The sequence below is a fragment of the Diabrotica undecimpunctata genome, chromosome 1 (genome assembly GCF_040954645.1).
Source record: "Diabrotica undecimpunctata isolate CICGRU chromosome 1, icDiaUnde3, whole genome shotgun sequence".
NCBI classification, from domain to species: domain Eukaryota; kingdom Metazoa; phylum Arthropoda; class Insecta; order Coleoptera; family Chrysomelidae; genus Diabrotica; species Diabrotica undecimpunctata.
In genome coordinates, this window is record NC_092803.1 from 107,602,464 (window position 1) to 107,624,652 (window position 22,189).

General features: G+C 30.8%; 1 protein-coding gene across 8 annotated transcripts in view; it reads right to left on the reverse strand.

Annotated features, from left to right (window-relative positions):
- The window catches only part of Atg17 (autophagy-related 17), a 169,874-nt gene that overhangs the window by 38,628 nt on the left and 109,057 nt on the right, over window positions 1–22,189 (reverse strand). For all 8 annotated transcript variants that reach the window (XR_011952134.1, XR_011952132.1, XM_072546177.1 and 5 more), the window contains 5 exons: window positions 17,814–17,986; window positions 12,228–12,414; window positions 11,967–12,169; window positions 10,422–10,709; window positions 8,256–8,382 (listed from right to left, as the gene is read on the reverse strand). Coding sequence is in view for 6 of the 8 variants with exons in the window: in XM_072546177.1 (XP_072402278.1) it covers window positions 8,256–8,382; window positions 10,422–10,709; window positions 11,967–12,169; window positions 12,228–12,414; window positions 17,814–17,986 (978 nt within the window). In the remaining 2 variants the exon portion in view is untranslated. The remainder of the gene's footprint in view (window positions 1–8,255; window positions 8,383–10,421; window positions 10,710–11,966; window positions 12,170–12,227; window positions 12,415–17,813; window positions 17,987–22,189) is intronic.

Sequence of the window (22,189 nt, forward strand, 5' to 3'; positions counted from 1 at the left end):
GAATACGGTCTCTTATCAATTCCGATGTGCAGCTAATAACATTCTCGTATAAAAAAGGAAAGTTTTCATACATTAATAGAAAGTGTTTTTTATCAAAAGGTATTATTCCGGTTTTTGAGTACTAGGTAGTTTATCGATTTAAAATAGACCCAATCATACACATATATCAAATAATATAAATAAAAAACTCGGTTGTTAATCCTTACTCTACTATGTCGTTTAGGGGATGGTGCTGTAACTGCTGATGGTGTTGAACATGCGTATAAGGGAGGTATCAGACCCAATTTCTTCAAAAACTAAACAATAATGAAATTTTGAAGTCGATAATACCAGTTCCGCTGAAAGATCGTTCAGGAATCAGATTAATAGAGATGATAATTTAAAACCATTATTCTTCTTCTTTCAGTGCATATCTATTAAAGACGGTTGGCAATTATTCTGACAATAATAATTTTATTTATGGCTGGTTTGAATATGCGTATGGTGGATTTTGCAAACCATTTTCTCCTGCTCACATCTCTCTCACCCTGAATGTATTTCAATAACTTATACTTGGTTTTATTTCTCATAGTATTACTGAAATATTCTAATTTTTGACGTTTTATTGTGAAAATTATTTCTTTTTCTTTATTGTAAACTAACTACTCCATACAAAAAGATGGAGAATATGCATCATGGGAGAAATTTGAGATTAAATTTTAAATTCAAATTATGCGTTTTGAATTACTTTGCCATTTAAATAACAGCTGTTCTTGCTTTTCTTATTCTCGATTTTATTTTCTAAGAACAAACCCACTATAACATTATAAACTTCACATGTTCGTTATTTCTCTTTTAATAATTATTTTATTTCAATTTCTTTTGATTTTATTCATTTCTTAACTTTATCTTTCATTTTACTATTTTTATTCTAAAAATAGTTCACGCTAAATTCTTCATTTAACTCTTAATCAAGTAAATGTCCTATTTAATCTTTATTTTTCATTTTCAATGTTCATTTATTTTAATTATAATTCCTTTATTCAGACCCTATTATGTTCAATGAGATGATAGAACATATAAAAATTTCTATACCTCACTTCAATAGACAGTATATCTGTCAGTTGACAACTCTGCCCTGTCACACTTCAATGCTGAAGAAAGGGAGATTGGTTTTTATAGTGTCTTTTGTTTCTTTAAGCTGGGTTTTTCCATTGAAAATTCATTTACTTATTAAATCTTTTCCTGGAAAGAGTACTTACATTTCTAGTTGATCAATTTTTTAATTTTTTTATATATCTGTCTTTTTATAATTTCGTATTTGCCTTAACCTAAAACTACATACCACGTTTTATTTTTCAATGTATTATTCCCATATGCAGTTAGTATCTTTAATATAATTTAACTAATTTGTTTAATATCAATTAAATTCATTTTATCCTTGCAAATTGGCTATTTTCTATTTAATATTGTAATTAGTTTCAATCTTCAAATAGCAAGGAAATATTTTATGAAGTCTATGCAGTTGCTAACACATCGTTAAATTTTCTATTTCTTTTCGCCTAATTTTTGTCCACCTTTTTGGGTGGGGAATTCCACAATACATGGCCGACCATGAAGTATTAACTATTTAGAACCCAATGGCCATCTGGGGATATCTAGAACATGAAAATAATTACATCAGAAACTAACCACTACATTCTACTGTAGTCCTATCCAGCTACTAGAAGACAACATAACGTCTGAGGCCATACTTATGGATCATTTAAAAATCATTTTATTGTCAAGTTATAGGCAAGATTTGCTTTGTGATTTTGTTTAATTTAATTTCATATTAAAATTTTCAATTCTTATATTTATTTATGTACAATAAATATGAGTTAATATCTTAGTTTATTTGTTCTAGCCAAACTCATTGTTCAGATTTACTTCTAAGATAAGACGTTCTCACACCTGAGAGACTGAGCTATACAAGGCCTAACAATTGGCCCCCAAAAAAAGTTATGAGTTTTATTGAAATTTGTGAAAACCTAGACCTTGAAGGTTACACATTAACTTTCGGAGGTAATTATATTGTTACCCATTGACACCCAACGTTTCTAATAGGTCGTTCAAAGGTTACACATTGGCACCCACGATTTCTGACGGGTCGTTTAATGGTTACACCACTGTTGGTTTAATGCTATCCCAGCGTCACTCGTTCTACCATTTTCTCACTGAGGGTAAATTGGACCAAACTCTTTCTTTTTTTTTTTGCTAATTATTTAGTAAGACCATATTTTTTTACTAATTTCAACTACTTTGTACATTAAAAGATGTAGTTTTTGTTTAATGTCAGCAAAAATGCCTGTGTCGTCGGCATATCTCAAACTGTTTATTCATTTGCCATTTAATAGTATTACTGTTTCCGTGAAGCTTCTTGGAAAATTGGAACTTGGTACATGTTGAACGTGGGAGGTGACAATATACATCCCTGGTAGACTCCCCGTATAATTTTCATTTACTCTATTGCCGCAATGCTGGCTACTTCCTTAATCTTGTGTATAATTCACAACAATTAAACCTATGTAATATTTTGTACTTATTTTAGGGCTGGTATGAAAAACACAGGTAATCTGGATCCCTTGTATATTCATTTCTTGGAATTACAACTCAGCAAGTGCAATGTACTTCGGAAAACGACAGCTACAACAATCTTCAATAGGTAATAAAATTTACAGATTACCGATATGGGTGAGTTAATGTCTTTTAATTGATGACCCGTTGTTTACTTCTTTAAATATGGATCGGTACACGAAAACGAGTTCTCTCTTGTCAGATTATACTAAGATACTTTATTGGGAAAAGCAGTTTTCCCAATAGAATTAGTAATAAATTACATAGTTGACAATATGACTTCTATGCTACCGTTATACAGCACAAATATATACATATCTTCACGAAAAAACGTCAATAACACTTATTACGTCTTGATCTGGGAAGTTAGCAAATGTACGTTTTTTTTACTTAATTCGATGGCTTTGGTAAAGACCAATCGCCAGACAATGTGGCAAATCTAAAAATTGTTACCTATAATATAAAAGATTTCAAATTTATGATTGTTGTTAAATGTAATTGGCTTTAATTTTGACTGAAATATAATACCTCACAATTTTGTTTTTGTTTGTGTTGTATGTGTTCACATGCAAGTTTGTAAAGGAAGGATTTTAAGGAGTTTGAGCCACCAACCACAGAAAACTATATCTAAAAAAGAAAATATGACCAATAAACAGAAAATGTGCAACATAAATACAAAATATAAAAGAAACCTACAAAAGTAGCAGAGGCGTGTTGTGTGTTTGCCAATTATAAACTAAATTCTGTAAAACTGCAGATCTAGCATATTTTGGCACGTATTAATATATTTCGATCATCTGTCCAAATATTGTTTCGCTTTATAGTTGTTAATCTTTGGGGTATACTGTACTTAGAAATAGTATATTAGAATAACTACAAAGACTAATCCGTTTACAAGAAGGATGTAATACACTTCTTTGAAATAATAATACCTTAGTCGCATTAAGGGCGCCTTAGATACTTTTATCGGCACGAGTAACCTATACAATTAAAGCTTTTTAATATCAATCAACATATAATAACATGACCAAAATATGCACATTTAAAAATCATAAAAATAACAAATCAAAGGCAAGAATCAAAATAATGTAATACGAGCAAATGATAAGAATTAAAACGTTTGTGCTTACTGTACACTTTTGTTCATATTGTTCATTTTAAAACTGTTTATACGCAATGTCAAAAAATCTAGTTAAACCATTTTTCATAAATTTAACAACTGTTTTAACCGTAAGATACATGATGGAATTAACTGTCTTTCGTGTCAGTTTCGTGTCTATATGTTTATAGTGATGAAGTCCGACTGTAATCTATAAGATTTCTTATGTTTTGGATGCCAAATTCTACTTGAATGAATACTACGTAATTATAGTGTTTCTAATCCTCCTTATCTCAAAGATAAATGGAGTAATATTAACTATAATTAGATATACAGAAGATTCGGTAATTTAGTCTAACACTATCCAAGGACTTCAAGAGCTTTTAAACAGTATTAATGCGAAACAAGAAAGATTTAAGCTGAGTATAAACGTAGCTCAAAACTAAGTTTAGGATATTTAGTCAAATAAGATATATCACCATCACGTTACAAGTCAATGGAGCACAAACAGAAAAGATGAAAGATTTAAATACCAGGAAAGCATTATTGCGCAAGACCTGTCCCAAACTCAAATTAAAAGTAGAATTGAAATGGTGAGAGCAACATTAAATAAAATGAACCCATCCTTATGTAATGATAATCTTAACTCTAAACTAAGACAACGAATGACGTAATGCTATCTGCGGTCAGTGTTATTATATGGTGTTGAAAAGTTGACATTAAAAAAACCAAAACAAATTAACCGTCTTATGGGTTTTGAGGTAGGTTTGGTTGGACTACAATAAAGTGCAGAAAAATTAGCGTATCTGGGGCACGTACCGAGAGGAGGAAAATACCACTTACTACAGCTGATACTTGTGGGTAAAATCTAAGGCTGACAAGGAATGGGAAGAAAACAACAATCATGGCTTCGAAACATTCGAGAATGATTAAGGATAAGAAGTGCTGAACAGCTTTTCTATAAGGCACAAAATAAAACAAACCTTTCCATAGCGATCGCCAGCGTCCAGAGGACCGGACAAAGTACTTGAAGAAAGAAGTTTAATACTTTTGATATTCCTTTAAAAATGTTAATTTGAGAGCAGACGTAATTTAGTGATGGTGGACGTGATGATTTTTAAATCACGTCGTGATCAGTGATCGTGATTTTTGAATAACGGTGATTTAAGGACCACAGGAACGTAAAATAAACAAAACGATCGAACTAGATGGTTTGACTTATCATAATAAATTTATAGTGCTAACTATAAAGTGATCCATTTTTAAATCACTATAAAACTTTTTTGACAATGCTTCCGCTTTAAATAAAACTAAACATTACCTCTAGAAGTTCACTTAATTTTTTGTTTATAAACTTTTAAGAATGTTTTTAAGAAAGAAAAAATATATTCAATACGTTGAATGACGTTATTTTAAATTTAATATTTTAAAAAGAGAAATATCAGTAGATAATAACATAAAATACCTATGGAAATTCATACTTCATCGTTGTTAAATCACCAGATGTTGTCACCATGACTGTAGTTATTATCATTCCATGGACATGGAAATTTACTTAGGAACGTAAGCCAATGGTCCTTTCAAGATCAGTAATTACCCTCAAGATATATAGTAATTCGCTTGATTTCTCATTTGAAAATGCCAAAAAGAAACGTTAGGTGTACCATTAGCCAAAAATTTGTTGATGGATTTCAAGCTCATATTATTAGGAAAGCTTTGAAAACCGAAGAATAAGATTCCTCCAGAATTCCAAGAAAGTAAAAAACGATCGAAAGTAGCAGTGTGTTTCTAATGTCGACAAAAGGTGCATCAAAATCAGAAAATTTGATATTTTATCACAAACATGGCAACATTTGGTGTTAATACCAATGAATGTGTCACATATAATGGCCATCACAATCCGTTAAAAATAAGGAACTTATATTTGCCGATTAAAACAGATGCTAAATTTGTTCAAATTCAAAAAATAAGTCAAGAAGTGTTTCAATTATGTTTCTGCAGAACATCAAACACATTATAACCTGATTGTTTTAAAAATTAATCAATCTTTTAGTAGGAAGTCTTATGTTTCTAAATAAATTTCCTTTCCTATATTTAAATAAAATTATAGAGTATTAATTAAAAATATTTTCACCACTAAAACGAATAAAAAAGGTTTTGTCACAGAACTGCTATGTCGAAATGCCACGAGAGTAACTAAACGATATTTAATAAGGCTCCATGAATATTTCTCTCTTTATACAGACGAAAATCATATCAGATCTTCTCAATTTTACACACCAATAGAGAATTATCAAATCATTATATGAGAGAGTTATAAACACCTGCGAACACTTCACCAAAAATGCACTTCAGGAAGAAAAAAACCTGCTAAAAAAGATCTTGATAAATATCCATTGTCATTTATTAACAAGAAATTTCACAAAATTAAAGAAAGAAAATAACACACACACACACACCAAAAGCAATCCAAAAATGCTCACAAGAAGAGATTTGAAGATCACAACAATACCATATGTAAAGTGCTCAGAAAAATTTAAAAGGATAGGAAATAAGTATAATATCACAACAGTTCTATTTTATCCAAAACAAACCTACCAAAACTCGAGAGAAATCAAAGAACTGAATCTATAAAATACCCTGTGAATGCAATAATTTCTATGTTGGAGAAACAGCAAGATCCTAAGTGGAAAGAGAAATGAGCATGAAATCAGACTTCGACAAATCACAGATATGTAAATATGCGTAGGACAATGAGCACAAAGTACAATGGAAAGACGCATCAATAGTCATGAAAAATTAAAGAAGCAGCTCTCATCCTACTTAATGAATAACAATGTGTATAATAACAAATCAGCTCTGATTGCCAATACTAAAAGAAGAAGTTAAAAACAAGAATATACGAACATTAGCGGATTAATAGAAAGTCAGAGGCACATCATCTACAATTATACATATTACATACATATACAACACCCAATACATAAAGATTAACACAGGTTGAGTTTACCGAAAGTACAAGCTGATTATAGCCGAAAATGTCAAACATGGAACAAAAAATTTCGGTATAGCAGTGTTGGCATGTTTTTATAATGTAGATGCTGTATGCTTTAACTATAAAAAGATAAAGCTTTAGAAAAGTACATTTTGTTTATATTACTTTATGAATTCTGCAATTTTTGATTTATATAAAATAACAATGAGTATAAATATTTGTTTCTTTGTAGATTAATTGCAGTTAATTATTAGAAATTTTTTTAGCAATTACCCTTTGATAGATTAGGAGATAGATTTGGCAATCGTCAAATCAGCAGTTGCCAGATTACAACAGATGTTTGCAATTAATCTCGAAAGAGACAAATATTTACTCGTTATTGCTTCATATAAATTAAAAATTGCAGAATTCATAAAATAGTGTAATCGAAATGTACTTTTTAAAAGCTTTATCTCTTTATATTTGAAGTATACAACATATGCATTATAAAAACATACCAACACTGCCAAACCGAAATATTTTTGACATTTGCGGCTATATTCAGCTTGTACTTTCGGCAAACTCAACCTTAACACATAATAAATACACAACATAATCAGAATTTGATATCATCATGAAGGTACACAAACCACTCACAGAATTTCCAACTCAAAGCATGGCTATTTGCCTACAATATCGAGGCCAAGTAAGTCAACCTTCAATTTGAAAACATAATCGCCAAACAACTTCCTAATTTAAAATAATCTTTTGAAAATGATTTCCGGAATGGAATCGAAACATCAAACAAAATTACAAAATATAATTTTCATTACAATCATTTGTGGCTTAATCCCATACCAACATAATATTTTGCCAATTTTAGTGTACAATATCCAATGAATACTAAACCAGAGATTGAAAGTAAACTGGGAAGTTTGTATATAATTTTATTGTTATAAACAGTTAAATGAACAATTACAACATATCAACCTCATACCGCCAAAGTCCAGATACAAAAAAGGTACCGAGAGAAAGAATTATAACAAAAATAATAAAAGCGTAAAAACTGAAATAAAAACTGGATAGAAGTAAACAGGTAATATTCTGGCTTTTAATGATCAAGAATACCTGTAACAGAGCTACAACGTTATGCGCCGTGTCGAGTTGTTTTATAAATTCAGAGCCTTGACTGTGTCCCGTCTCGATACTCAGACTCGAAGGTAGGCTCTCGTCGATGTAAAACTCATCATTTGAAAAATCCCCTACTCCTGTGACGTTGTGTGCGCTCTGGTGGCCCAAGGGACTGTTTACCATTGGACTTTGAGGTGTGTGCGGGGATATGGATTTAGATCGCAGCGCGGGATTTCCGTGATAATGAGAATTAAAACAACTATCACTAGGTTTGAGATTAGAAAATTCCTCTATGGATTCTAGGGAAGGGTGTTTGATATTTGTAAATGAGTCTGTGTTTGAACTGACGCTTAGGGTTCTTTGGGAATGATAGGAAGAGTGTTCTTGTAAGGATGATTTCTGTTGGAAGGTTCTAGGTGGTTTTTTAGGAGGGACGGATGCTTTGGTGTCACTGACCTCGGTGGAGGTAGACGCGTCTTGGGTGCGTGGACGAGGTGATGGAATATTCTTATCAAAATTCAGCTCCAACGGACTTTGGCCAACTTTTTCGAATTCTTCAGTGTCTGTTTCAGACTCACAACCCCTGAAAATAAAAATTTTAATTAACTTCTCCAATTTGTACTATGTTCTAATTCGCACCAATTAGTTTGCAAATTACCAATAATCTAGCAAAAGGTAAAAATACAATTCTTTAAGAATGATTAAGGTGCGTAAAACTGCTTACATTGGCTCGAGATACCGGAATGTAGGTACCAACGAAACGATATGATAAGAATGAGTGTTAGTTACTTCTAAATCTTACGTAATAATCAGATAGACTATCGTCCACCAGTGGTTCACTATATATAAAAGGGCACTGAAAATATTTTTTGTGGCATTTTTATGTTAAGTACTATATTTACCGCGAATCAATCACGATTATAATGATCTTTTATTTTTGATATTTCAATTTTCACCTCGGAAATATTTCTCAAATACAAATTATTTTATTTTGTTACACAAAATCATTCGTTTAATTTCATTATTTATTATTTAAATAATAATAAAAAACCAATTATTTCAATAAATAAACTCAAACACCTCAAATCAGTTCCCTAGTATCTTCCTTTTCCAGAATTACAAATATTGTTAAAAGTATTTATTTTTTTGTCGTTAATAACTGAATAAAAAATATCCAAATACAGAAAAAAAGTGGTAAGCATCATTAGACATACATTTTTAAAATAAAATTTTAATCAAAATATGTATGTACAATAGTTGTCCTCAAATTATTCAAACAGACCCTTGTTAAAATTTGTAACTTGCGCTTAGTCAAATTTTGTTTTGGTGTGGGACATTTAGATCCTGAAACGGAACGCAATCGGTGTGAAGTTTGTTCTGTTGAGGAACTAAGCGGGCAGCCGCTATTTTGTTTAGTGCTACTACTACGTCTGCTGATGAACCCCGCGTCTCCCCCGTCAATGAAAACCGTCCCCTGGTAAGCTTTTTTTTACTATTTTAAGAGTTTTAATAACGACAATTTATTTTTAAATGATTGATTATCTAGTATGTAGCTGCAGCTGTTAATTTAATTTGATATATTTAAATAATTTTGTTTTATTAGGTATTTATGTACAGATAACAGTCCCCTGGCCAACAGTTTGCTGCCGTTTCATAGCATAGGCGACAGGATTTTTACATGAATGCTTAATCAAATAAAATTATTATACATATCAGGTTAAAGAAACAACGGTGGCTACATACTAGATAATCAATTATTTCAAGGAAATTTTCATTATTAAAACTCAGAAAATAGTAAAATAACAGCTTGCCAGGGGACTGTTTTCATTAACGGCTGAGGCGCGGGGTTCACTAGCAGATGCAGTAGTAGTACTAAACAAAATATTAGCTCCACAACAGATTTCTGATGTCAGTATTGACCAAATATTGCAAAAGTTACCAGATCCAGATTTATGTCTAAAAGAGAGAAGAATTTATTATTTTCCTATATCTGTAATTGTTTTTGAGAAATAAGTTGATTTAAAGCTTTTTCCTGAAGTACAATGTTAACACTGATTTTTTTGTAAGCCATCGTTTAACTATTCTCAATTACTTTAGCTACTTTAAAAGACCAATTTTTCAAAGTATTATGTTAACCTAAAATATCGGTTGTGATAATTAGCAGAATGTTTTTTGTTATATATATATATATATATATATATATATATATATATATATATATATATATATATATATATATATATATATATATATATATATATATATATATATATATATATATATATATATATATATATATCTAGGCTGGAATGATATTGAAAAAAAAACAATTTATTCATTACGCACCTGCGTTAATTTCTGTTAAATTATTATGGAGGGGGCGCAATTCACAACTATGATGTCCTGACAGTCTACCTGACGTCATTTGTTCACTTTCTGGAAAAATAGTAGCCAAAATATATTGCACAAATATTATTGTACTGTTGAATTACTGCAATATTAAACTAAAGTCACAGCATAATCACGTACTATCATAATTTGGTATTGACTGTCCACTTTGGACATTTCCAACGGTTAAAAATCCACTCTAGACAACTATTTAAAATAAATTATGCTACTCACCTATCTAAATCCTTAAGATGAGGCAAACCCGTCGCAGTGGTGAGACAAGGTTCACTCCCTGTACCCCTGAGTATATCCCTATCCAAATCACTAGCTAATCCTACATCACTAACAGCCTGTATCAGTTTCTCTTCCACAGCCTTGATCTCTTCCTCGTTTCCCATCTTTTCATCCTGTATTTCTTCTTCTTTTCGTGCGGTCAAAGAACGCAGAAGGAAGAAATTCGTCAGAGCACTAGTATCGGGAACGTTCAAATTTTCTGCCATATCTGGCAAATCCTGTTTTAACCTACCGAAATAATGTCAATATTTAGCAGATCAAATGTAGGAAGTACATACACTATAGCACAATAACAAATATTCTTTTTAAACAAAACAATATTCTGATATCTGGGAATCGCTTTGAGCAGCTTGTTAATTATAATAAACATTTCTAAAGCTATGTTGATGTTCACATGGAGCTCGGCTGCACCTCTTTTAATAAACTTAAAGACCGTCTATGTATATATTATATAAAAGTCTTTCGCTAAAAGATTTAATCTTTTACATATATATGTATACATATATATATATATATATATATATATATATATATATATATATATATATATATATATATATATATATATATATAATATGCCTGTGTTCATTTGAAAATGACTCACCCTCAATATTTCAGAAGTGCGACATAGAAAAAAGAAATGCCAAGACAGGACAATTTTTAAATTTAGGCTTGTTTTTATTTTGAATAATAGCAACTGTCACCATGACATCGTGATGACATCATTCATTTGTTTTTTAAATGGAAACCTATATTTTTTCAGTCAAAATTAAACAGACAATGAAATTCTATGAACTTCAATATATATTACTATTGCCCAAAAGTTAGCAGCTTTTGATATACAAGGTGTTAAAATTCAAATAATTAGTTGGACAGTTTCAAGAAACTAACTTCAATTTTTAAAAACAGCAAACAAAAGTATTGGTCATTTAAAATTAAAAAAACTTAAACAAGACTCTCAAATTGAGATCCCCTCATTTCTTGGCAACAAGCCAACCTTTGCTTGAATTCTAGAATACCCTTTTAGAGCTTACATATGAATTGGCTTACGCATCTATTAGCATGTTTTTTAGTAGTAAGATTGGTTTGTTACGAAAGTGAAAAATCTCAATTTGAGAACTGTTTTTGGACCAGAGGGAAAATTTCGACCAATCCTGATTATCCTTAGACTGTAAAAAAATATGTCTCAGAAAAAATATTTCGCATAAAGATTAAACTTGATGTCAAAGCCTTAAATGTGATAACAATCTGTACACCTGAGAACAAGAGAGATGTAAATACAAGAGAAAGCTTCTACGAACACCTCCAGAACACAGTATATGAAATTCCACAGAATGAATAATGTTAAACTTAAAGAGACGAAAACCTAAACGAGTCTTCACAACTTTGTTAAATTCGACGTCAACACGTTTCCAGAAAGTCGGAATTTTTTCTAGGTGAATGCAGATTTTTATTTCTTATAACTAATTTTTCAGAAATACTCACTTATCTATATCTTCTTGGGTGAGTTTGGGTAGTCCGGTATCGAACATTGGAGGTGCTTGCGTTGCAAAATCTGGAGGCAAATCATCCATTCCAGGAAACAAGGAATTTAAAAAGTGCCCTTCGAACTGAGATTGGAATTCTTTTCGTCGAGCTATTTCTTCATTATGAATAGTTAGAAGATGGCACGCTAATTCTGAAGCCCACTGCAATGAATATTATTAAGTTTTATAACCTACATCAAGAAGTGATATCTGTACGTACCAATAAAAAGTGTTGAGAAAAAGTTCTTCTCCTGACCACTTCAGCAACAGCACACAAATATGTGGCTGGAGCTAAATGTACCTGTTGAAGAATTATCAAATGCCTAATTAATCTCTTCAAACTTTCATGATAAATAACTAATTTGTGATCTGTTTCTAATATATGATCCTCTATGTACATCACCCACCTATTGAAAAAAAAAAGAAAAAGGTAAGTTGATTGTTCATACTATATATCAAAAATAAATATCACATAATCAACTAATGTAATGTAATGTAAGTATATTTTAAGACTGACTTTCGCTATTACGAAGGATGTTGGGATCTATTACTGTCCAGTCGGGTTAGACGAAAAAATGAATCGTTTTTTCTCAATATCTCAGCCAGTTTCAACTTTTCGACAAAGGTATCAAGTGAAATTGTTGTAAATGTGATTTCCTAAAATTTCTTTTTTACAAATTTTTTCAAGTGTTAAGGGGGAAATAGTGGAAGGGGGGATACTTATCGAATAATTTCGTTTATTATTAAGTTTACGACATGAACGTACATAAAAAATGTAGAGAATTATATTCTATACAAGTTTGATTTCTTTAATTTTTTTGCTAAAATCAATATTTGAGGTCGTATGCGGTAAAGGCGCGAGCGTAAGACATTGCGGGAATTGGTTATATAAGAATTGGTTTTGTTCAACATCTTGGTCATTTTAAACTTTTCGGCAAAATGGTAGGAACTAAATTGTTGTAATTGCGATTTCCTACAATTTTCACTTTGCAAATTTTTTCGAACGGCCGATATTTTCCTAGTTGTGAAGGAAAATAGTGATAGGGGAAGGAAAGCATAATTATTGAATTATCTTATTTATTATTACCTTAACGACATCAATGTACCTAAACAAAAGTAGCTGAAATCAATATTTGAGGTCATACTTATGCGGTAAAGGCGCGAGGATAAAACCTGACCGGGATTGGTTTTTTAGGAATTGTTTTTACTTAATATCTCCGCCATTTTCAACTTTTCGACAAAATCGTACGGACAAAATTGTTGCAATTACGATTTCCTACAATTTCTTCTTAGCAATTTTATTCGTGCGGTCGATATTGTCAAAGTTAATGGAAAAAATAGTTACTAAGTGTAATTATTGAATTATTTCGTTTATTATCAACTTTACGACATAAATGTACATTAACAAAAATAGAGAGAATTATATTTTATACAATTATGATTTTTTTGCTACAATGAATATTTAAGGTCCTAAGCCTAACGAACATATAATTTGCATATATACATTTTTGCATATGTACATTGAATAATTATGCCCCCCCCCCCCACTATTTTCTCCCTTAACTAGGAAAATATTAGCTCAGTCTGGTTATGCAAAAATCATCGATTTCACGGCAAAATTTTTCGCAAATATCTGAAGCTTTTAACACATAGGTGGAGGTTACTAGATGACGAACAGATAAAAAGGTACTCGTATTTTTACTTTGCGTTTTTCTAAACAATAATTTATGGTAACAATTTGATTTTTTGTCTATAAGTTTTTTCCCTTATATTTTAAATAAAAAATATTTATATCATTTTTTTTATATCAAGAATATCATTATTTTCCCGCTTTTTTAATTAAAATTGATAAATGACGATGAACTGATAAATTTACGGAAATCTTTGCAAAAAAGCAGTTTTTTTGCACTAATTTATGTTTTATTAATTTTTTTATTAAAAAAACAAAATGTTAATAATACATTTGAACATATAGGAATTACCGTCTTTTAAATTTGTGCGAAAGTTCCCTTCGATCGGTCAAATAGTTTAAAAGTTATTTAATTTATTTATCCCTGAGGCTAATTATTTAAACTATTGAACTTGTCCTATCAATGATGCTAGACACATTTAGCCAATTTCATAGGATTCTTTAACACTTAAACTATCTCAGAAGTTAAATGCATATTGTATTTTCATCGAAATTATTTACAAAATAAACGTTTGAAAAAGGGGTAAAAAAACAAAATGTTAATAATACATTTGAACATATAGGAATTACCGTCTTTTAAATTTGTGCGAAAGTTCCGTTCGATCGGTCAAATAGTTTAAAAGTTATTTAATTTATTTATCCCTGAGGCTAATTATTTAAACTATTGAACTTGTCCTATCAATGATGCTAGACACATTTAGCCAATTTCATAGGATTCTTTAACACTTAAACTATCTCAGAAGTTAAATGCATATTGTATTTTCATCGAAATTATTTACAAAATAAACGTTTGAAAAAGGGGTATGTCTTTTACTTATAAACAATTGCAATAACTTCTACATATATAAGCTACAGACTTGTACGTAAGACCATTGGATAGGTGGTAAAAAAACTCACATTTAAAGAAAATAAAAAACCTTCTATGACCAATAGGAACGAAGTTAGCGACTAGTTTTAAAAAAAGCATATCTCCATTATTTATAAACATTAAGCAGTAACATTTGCACTAAATTTGAATGAAAATCTAAACTTTATATTAAAACTTATATCTATAAAATTCATCCTATTTTTCGAAACTTACAGCCTTTCGAAACGAGGGTACTTTCGAAAGATCGACATAGGGAAGTTGGGAAACTGTTTCAGCACCATGCTCCAAAATTTCGCCAGTCTCAGTGTAGTGGCTTTAGAAAGCAATATACTTATACTTCTTTAAGTAAAATATTTTGTGTATTTTGAACAAAAAAGTTTTAACTAAACGTATTTAATTACTTTTTGATTGAAAATTGTAAGTAATATTTAAAACTATTGAATGAATAATTAATTATAACAAAAAAACACAACGATACACTTTCTTTAAATGATTTAAGATACTTACAATTCAACAGAAATATCGGTAAATCATCTTTTAAACTAGAAACTCTGCCACCAACTGAATGAGCAGTCAAACAGCATGTTCTTCGGGTTTACTATCAATTACAAATGTGGTTAGGTAATAAGTTAGAAGCTTGTGCCTATGGTTGGAGACAAAGTGCCACTGGTTTTGAACCAATTTATACTCTAGACAATTTAATTCCAGAAGAGACATTAAAGCACATTACATGCAAATGCACAACAGGTTACAAAACTACTAGATGTGGGTGCAGAAAACGTGGTTTGAATTGTACGAACTTGTACATAAATTGTACTGAGGAAGAAGTACAGGAGAAAATATGCTGCAACCTCGGTACACTTACGTTTGACGACGAGAGTGATTCTGAAGATGTATATTTAGAGATTGACTTAGTAAGTAAATACGAACAACCTGCAACAAAAAGGTTCAGAGCTGACAGTGAAGTCGAATGAATGAACCAAATTTTAACTATTAACACAGTGTATGTAAAGAAAAAAAAGTAAAGTTCAATAAACATTGCAAAATTTAATAAGACAACAATCAACTTATTTTATCAAAGTAGTAACGCAGATTAGATTAATATTAAATATCAGATTTGTACGAAAAATAGAATAAAAATCAATATTGTTAATTATAAAAATACAAACAATTATAATTAATATAATAATATAATGTGTGAAAAATTACCTGAAATTTAATTTATAAAATATATTATTACATCGTTGATATAAAATGAACAAAAATATATGTTGATCTTCCGAGATTTCCGGGGGGTGGGGTGAAAATTATGTCATCGTTATTAATACTGCGACAGACTATTCCAGCCAAATTAAAAAAAAGTAAGTTTTTAAGCTGAATTTAAAATGGACTCAATTTTTCCGAGGTTTCCCATATTTTCCGGCCAGTGAAAACTATGTAGATATTCATATTTCGATGAGCTACACCAGAATACAAAAAAGAGGCTTCCAGCTGCAATGGGGATATCATTTTTTAATTTTTTAAAAAATAGTCCATAACTTCGCCCCTATTGGCCATAGAAGGTTTTTTTTAATAAGAGTTTTTTTACCAGCTATCCAATGGTTGTACGTACAAGTCTTTAGCTTGAAAAATATAAAAGTTATTACAATTGTTTATAAGTAAAAAACATAACCCTTTTTCAAACGTTTATTTTGTAAATAATTTCGATGAAAACGCAATATGCATTTAACTTCTGAGATAGTTTAAGTCTTCAAGAATCCTACAAAATTTGCTAAATGTGTCTAGCATCATTCATAGGGCAAGTTCAATAGTTTAAATAATTAGCCTTAGGGATAAATAAAGTAATAAACTTTTAAACTATTTAACCGATCGAAAGGAAATTTCGCAAAAATTTAAAAGACGGTAATTCCTTGATGTTCAAATGTATTAATAACATTTTATTTTGTTAATAAAAAAAATAATAAAATCTATAAATTAGTGCAAAAAAAACTGCTTTTTTGCAAATATTTCCGTACATTATTTATCAATTTTAATTGAAAAAACGGGAAAATAAAGATATTCTTGATATAAAAAAATGATATAAACATTGTTTATTTAAAGTATAAGGGAAAAAACTTATAGACAAAAAATCAAATTGTGACCATAAATTATTGTTTAAAAAGGACGCAAGGTAAAAATACGAGTACCTTTTCATCTATTCATCATCTAATAACCCCCACCTATATCTTAAAAGCTTCAGATATATACGAAACATTTTTCGACCTTTATTTTAACCAGACTGGGCTATATCTATCGCACGAAAAAATTCGTCAAAAAGAAATTGTAGTAAATCGCATTTACAACATTTCAGTTCTTACCATTTTTGTCTAAAAGTTGCAAATGGCAGAGATATTGAGCGAAAACAGTTCTCCTTTAAAATCAAGATGGCAGCTCATGCAACGGCGGAATTCAGTCGCGGCTTTAAATTTACCCCACTATGACCCCCCTAAAGGTTAGAATAATAAAATTTGGGGCATGCATTTTCGCCATGCGGTCATATGTTATCCCTACTTGACCAGTAATCATTAACAATGGTAGGAGTACCATATTGTAATATAATTTTAAATGAGATCATCTGGCAAATAATATAATAGTTAAAAGCTCTTGTATCATTGAGTATATTACTAGATTTCTGCGCGATTTTGTTGTACCGTTTCAAAACGGAGATCGTTAACTATTCCGTGTGGACTAGCCCTAATAATTTGGCAATCTTCAGTTTTTATGGAAAACATAGAAGAGGTCAATTTACATTTTCAATTTCTTTCTTCACTTCTTTTATCGACATATACCAAAAATATAACGATCAACATTTCTCTTTAATGACAATATATTGCATATGGTACTTACTTGAAAGCTCTTGTGTTGTTCAGTATGTTCCTAAGAACAAGATAGTGTTATCCTTTCATTGGGAGTCAATATATGATTATTCTCACAATCAAACCATTTTTAGAAATGGCGAATCGCACAAAAGAGCCTTTAAAGGATATATTATTATGTGGATACATACCACATATTGTCATTTAAGAAAAATGTCCATTATGTTATAATTCTGACACATCAATAAATAAGCAAGCGAATACTACTGGAATGTGAAAAACTGCCTTTAGGCAAATAGTCCATGCCTTTTTTTTTTACCAGATAGTAATTTACCTACTCTACACTTAGTCATTCTAAATCGTCTTATTACTGTAATATTAATTTTGACTTACTTAAGCCTATGGTAGAGATTAACACTCAGTTCTTCTTTCGCTCTAGCGCATCTTCTTCTAATATCACAGATTTGGGCGTGGTTAAAAGCCATCATTTGTAATTGTTTTTTATGGGACATGCATAAATCAGGAAGTACGGAGGCATCTTTAGTGTTGCTCGCCCTGTTTTGGTTCTGAAAAGAATAACACACAATTATTAACAATATATTTAAATATATATATATATATATATATATATATATATATATATATATATATATATATATATATATTTACTGTGTTGTTTGTATATATATATATATATATATATATATATATATATATATATATATATATATATATATATATATATATACATCCTACTATCATTTTCGCATCGATACATTATGCTTTTCCCATCAATTTAGCATCGTCTTGCAAAGTAGCATCTGTATATCGACGCTACTTTACAAGACCTCAATAACTGTTTTCTTGTACTTGTTACAAGAATTTTAACCATCTCATTGATTAGAGTTTTGATACCGTGTTGGTATTTTAAAATATCCGCTTTCTCTTTTTATCCCTTACTGAGTTATATAAGTTTATTCCAGAAAATGTTTGAGTCTAAAATGATGGTACAGTGAAAATATTATATATATTTAGTTCAGGGTTTTACCGTTTACTCGCTGCCATTATATACATGAAAATGTATATCCCACTTTCATTATCAATCATTTTAGCATCAGAAATTTGGCATCGCTGTTGAATATAATATTGCCCACAACGAAATAGTAAATTTAAGAATATATATATATATATATATTTTTTTCATCCACAAATCATTTTGGAATCATGTTTGGTTAAAAGGAACGGGTTATGATATATTGCAACTACCTATTGTATCTTCACTCCAATTCGTCCAGTCGCGACGTACAGCCCCTCAAATGATAGGATTTAACCAATAAAATACAATAAGACAGAAAAATCAAATATAGCAGCATGTCAAAAAGGCCTTAATTATATATCTTCGTTTCTATAAGTCCAATCGTGACGTACAGTATCTCAAATGACAGGATTTAACCAATTGAAAACAATGAAATAAAAAAATGAAATACAGCAACATGTCCAAAGGGCCGTAGTCACGTATCTTCGGTCCTATTAGTCCAATCGTGACGTATAGTACCTCTAATGATAGGATTTAACATAAATAATACAATGGGATAGAAAAATCAAATGCAGAACAATGTCAAAAGGGCCTTAGTTGTGTATCTTTATTTCTATTAGTACAATCATGATGTGCAGTACCTCAAATGAAAGGATTTGACAAATAAAATACAATGAGGTATAAAAATTAAATGGAGTAGCATGTCAAAATGGCCTTAGTTATGTATCTTCGGTCCTATAGTCCAATCGTGACGTACGATACCTCAAATGATAGCACTTAACCAATAGAATACAATGACATAGAAATCAAATACAGCATCACGTCAAAAGGGCCTTAGTTACGTATCTTCGTTTTTAGTGGCCCAATCGTGACGTACAGTACCTCAAATGATAGGATTTAACCAATCGATTACAATAACATAGAAAAATAAAATACATCAGCTTGTCAAAAGGGCCTTAGTTATGTATCTGCGGTCCTATTAGTCCAATCGTGACGTTTCGTACCTCAAATTATAGAATTTAACTAATAGAATACAATGAGATATAAAAATTAAATAGAGTAGCCTGGCAAAAGGGCCTTAGTTATGTATCTTTGATCCTATTAGTCCAATCGTGACGTACAGTACCTCAAATGGTACAATTTAACCAATAGAATACTACGACGTAGAAATCAAATACATTAACACCAAAAGGACCTTAGGTATATATCTTTGCTCCTATATATGTTATGTCAAAAGAGCCTTAGTTGCGTATCTCCGGTCCTATAGGTCTAATCATGACATATGGAGCCTAAAATGATAGGATTTAACGAAGATAATACGATGGTGGAGAAAAATTAAACATGGCGGCATGTAATAACACCTTAAACTGGCAGCAATAAAACGAATTAACGCACAGAAGTGTGTGACATATTACGTGACAGGATTATTAGCGAATACCATACGATTACGTCATGCATATCTTTGCATACGTCCACTTTTAGTTAACTACTTAGTATGTATTCAGTACTTTGCTTTACGGTTGTTGAGGCATGGGCTCTTAAACAGAAGAATGTTAAAAATCTTGAAAGCTTTGAGATGTGGTGCTACCGCCGTATACTAAAAATAAGTTGGGTGGATAAAATTACAAATGAAGAGGTAATACGCAGAATAAATAACGATCCAAAAGTTATACTGAATATAAAAAAGAGAAAACTTGAATAGATTGGCCACCTGGTGAGAGGACAAAAGTACACATTCCTACAAAATATAATGCAAGGAAAAATCCAAGGACGCAGAAATCCAGGCCGTATAAGAATGTCCTGGATGAGAAATTTAAGAGAGTGGTTTGGCTGTACCACTAGCGAATTATTCAAAACAGCAGTAAATAAAATTAGAATCGCCCTAATGATATCCAATCTCTGATAGGAGAGGCACTTAAAGAAGAAGATATGATAAACTCGAAAAATCTCCAACGTTCACTGTTAGACATATGCCTCCCGTTCAGTGCACACATTTACTGCTCCTTGACGCTGTGATGAGAATGAGATAGGATTTAACAAATAGAATGACAGAAAACTAAACAAGACAGTGTGTCAAACGTGGAATGCGTCGCAGAACGTGAAATATTAGCGTAAAACATCCATTTAATTTTTTTCCTCAGTTGAATAATTCCTGCTGGTATTTGGTCTAAGCTTACTTCTTTTCCCCATTCAAGCTGTTTCATAGCTAATTCTACTTCCTCTTTATAGTGCTCTGTTCATCTGTTTTGGTAAAACATAAAACAGTTGTTTCAGATATCTTTATCGCGTTTCCTTTTTTTATCGATGAATATGCTGTCGTTTTCATCTTCTACTATTTCATATGGAGCTACACGATTAACAATTCCAAATCAAGAAAACACAAATAACACTCAGAATTATATTATACAACTAATAGTCGAAAAATGAAGAGCAAGAGATAGATAATCAGACAATTAAGATCAGCGCTACATGATGCACGCAATTCCACATTTGAACACTACATTAGTACATTGTCTAAAGAAAATCATTCACTATGGATAGCAACAAAAACACTTAAAGAGACCTGAACAATACAAACCACCAAATAAGAAAGATGACGTTAGTTGAGGAAGATCAGACCAGGAAAAAATGTCAACATTTTCAGAATACCAGATAATAATAATCAAGCAATAGAACACTGAAAACTTTTGTTTTTAACTGTACGCCCGTGGATGACTTATTATTTTTTAAATAACACTTAATATTGCACTTTTTTATTGTATTTTTTCATCTTTCAAGATAATTCTTATAGGAATATATTTATTTATAACATACGGTCTTATGGTCTTATTACGGCTTTAAGATTATACGACCTAAATGTATCTTGTACCGCACTGCTAATTGAGAATTATGTTTGTAATGCGATAAGAGGTCCGGATATACGAGACACCAGTGACTCATGCCGCACTGATAAAAATCCAACAGGAATCTGCATTTCTATAAAAAAAATTGATTAATTTGTTTTGTGTATTAATTTAGTTTAGTTTAGTCGAACAAGAGTTGCAGTAACAGATTTTTCTAAATATAGAATGTAAACCATATTTCCAATGCTTTGTGAAAGAGAACCAGTTTATAATATTCCGGACGACGTAATAACACCTTATTTTAGAATATTGGTCGTTGAATTGAAATCATTGTTCAAGAAACGAATTATTCATGTGCAGATGTTTTACTATAAAAACATGTAAAACCAAAATCTCGATTAAAAAAGTTGCAACCAGCTACTCACGATGAAACTTAACCCCATAATTGATTTTACAAGTGATAAAATGGGTCGACAAAAGACCAGCTTTAATCCTTACAACATTTAAACATAATAGTTGTATCTTGGTTTAATCAAATGAAAAGAAAAATTATACACAAGTACTAAAACCACAAACTATTCTCGATTATAACTTGGTGAAAAAGAGTGTTGATTTTAGTGATCAAGTGGCTTCTTACCAAACCCAATACGCAAAATTCTGAAGTGGTACCGGAAAGTGGCAGTGGAATTAATATTTAATGCCGCATTTAATACCGTAGTAGTCAATGCTAAGTTGCTAAATAATAGAAAACGTAAAAAAAGCGACAACCTATCCTTATGTTCAGACTGGAGTTCGCGAAAGCATTTGCAATTAAAGAAATGTTGTAACCCTCACGACCAGTTACACCCAAAAATACCATCTCAGGCAAAGCGATGTAGATAATACAAAGA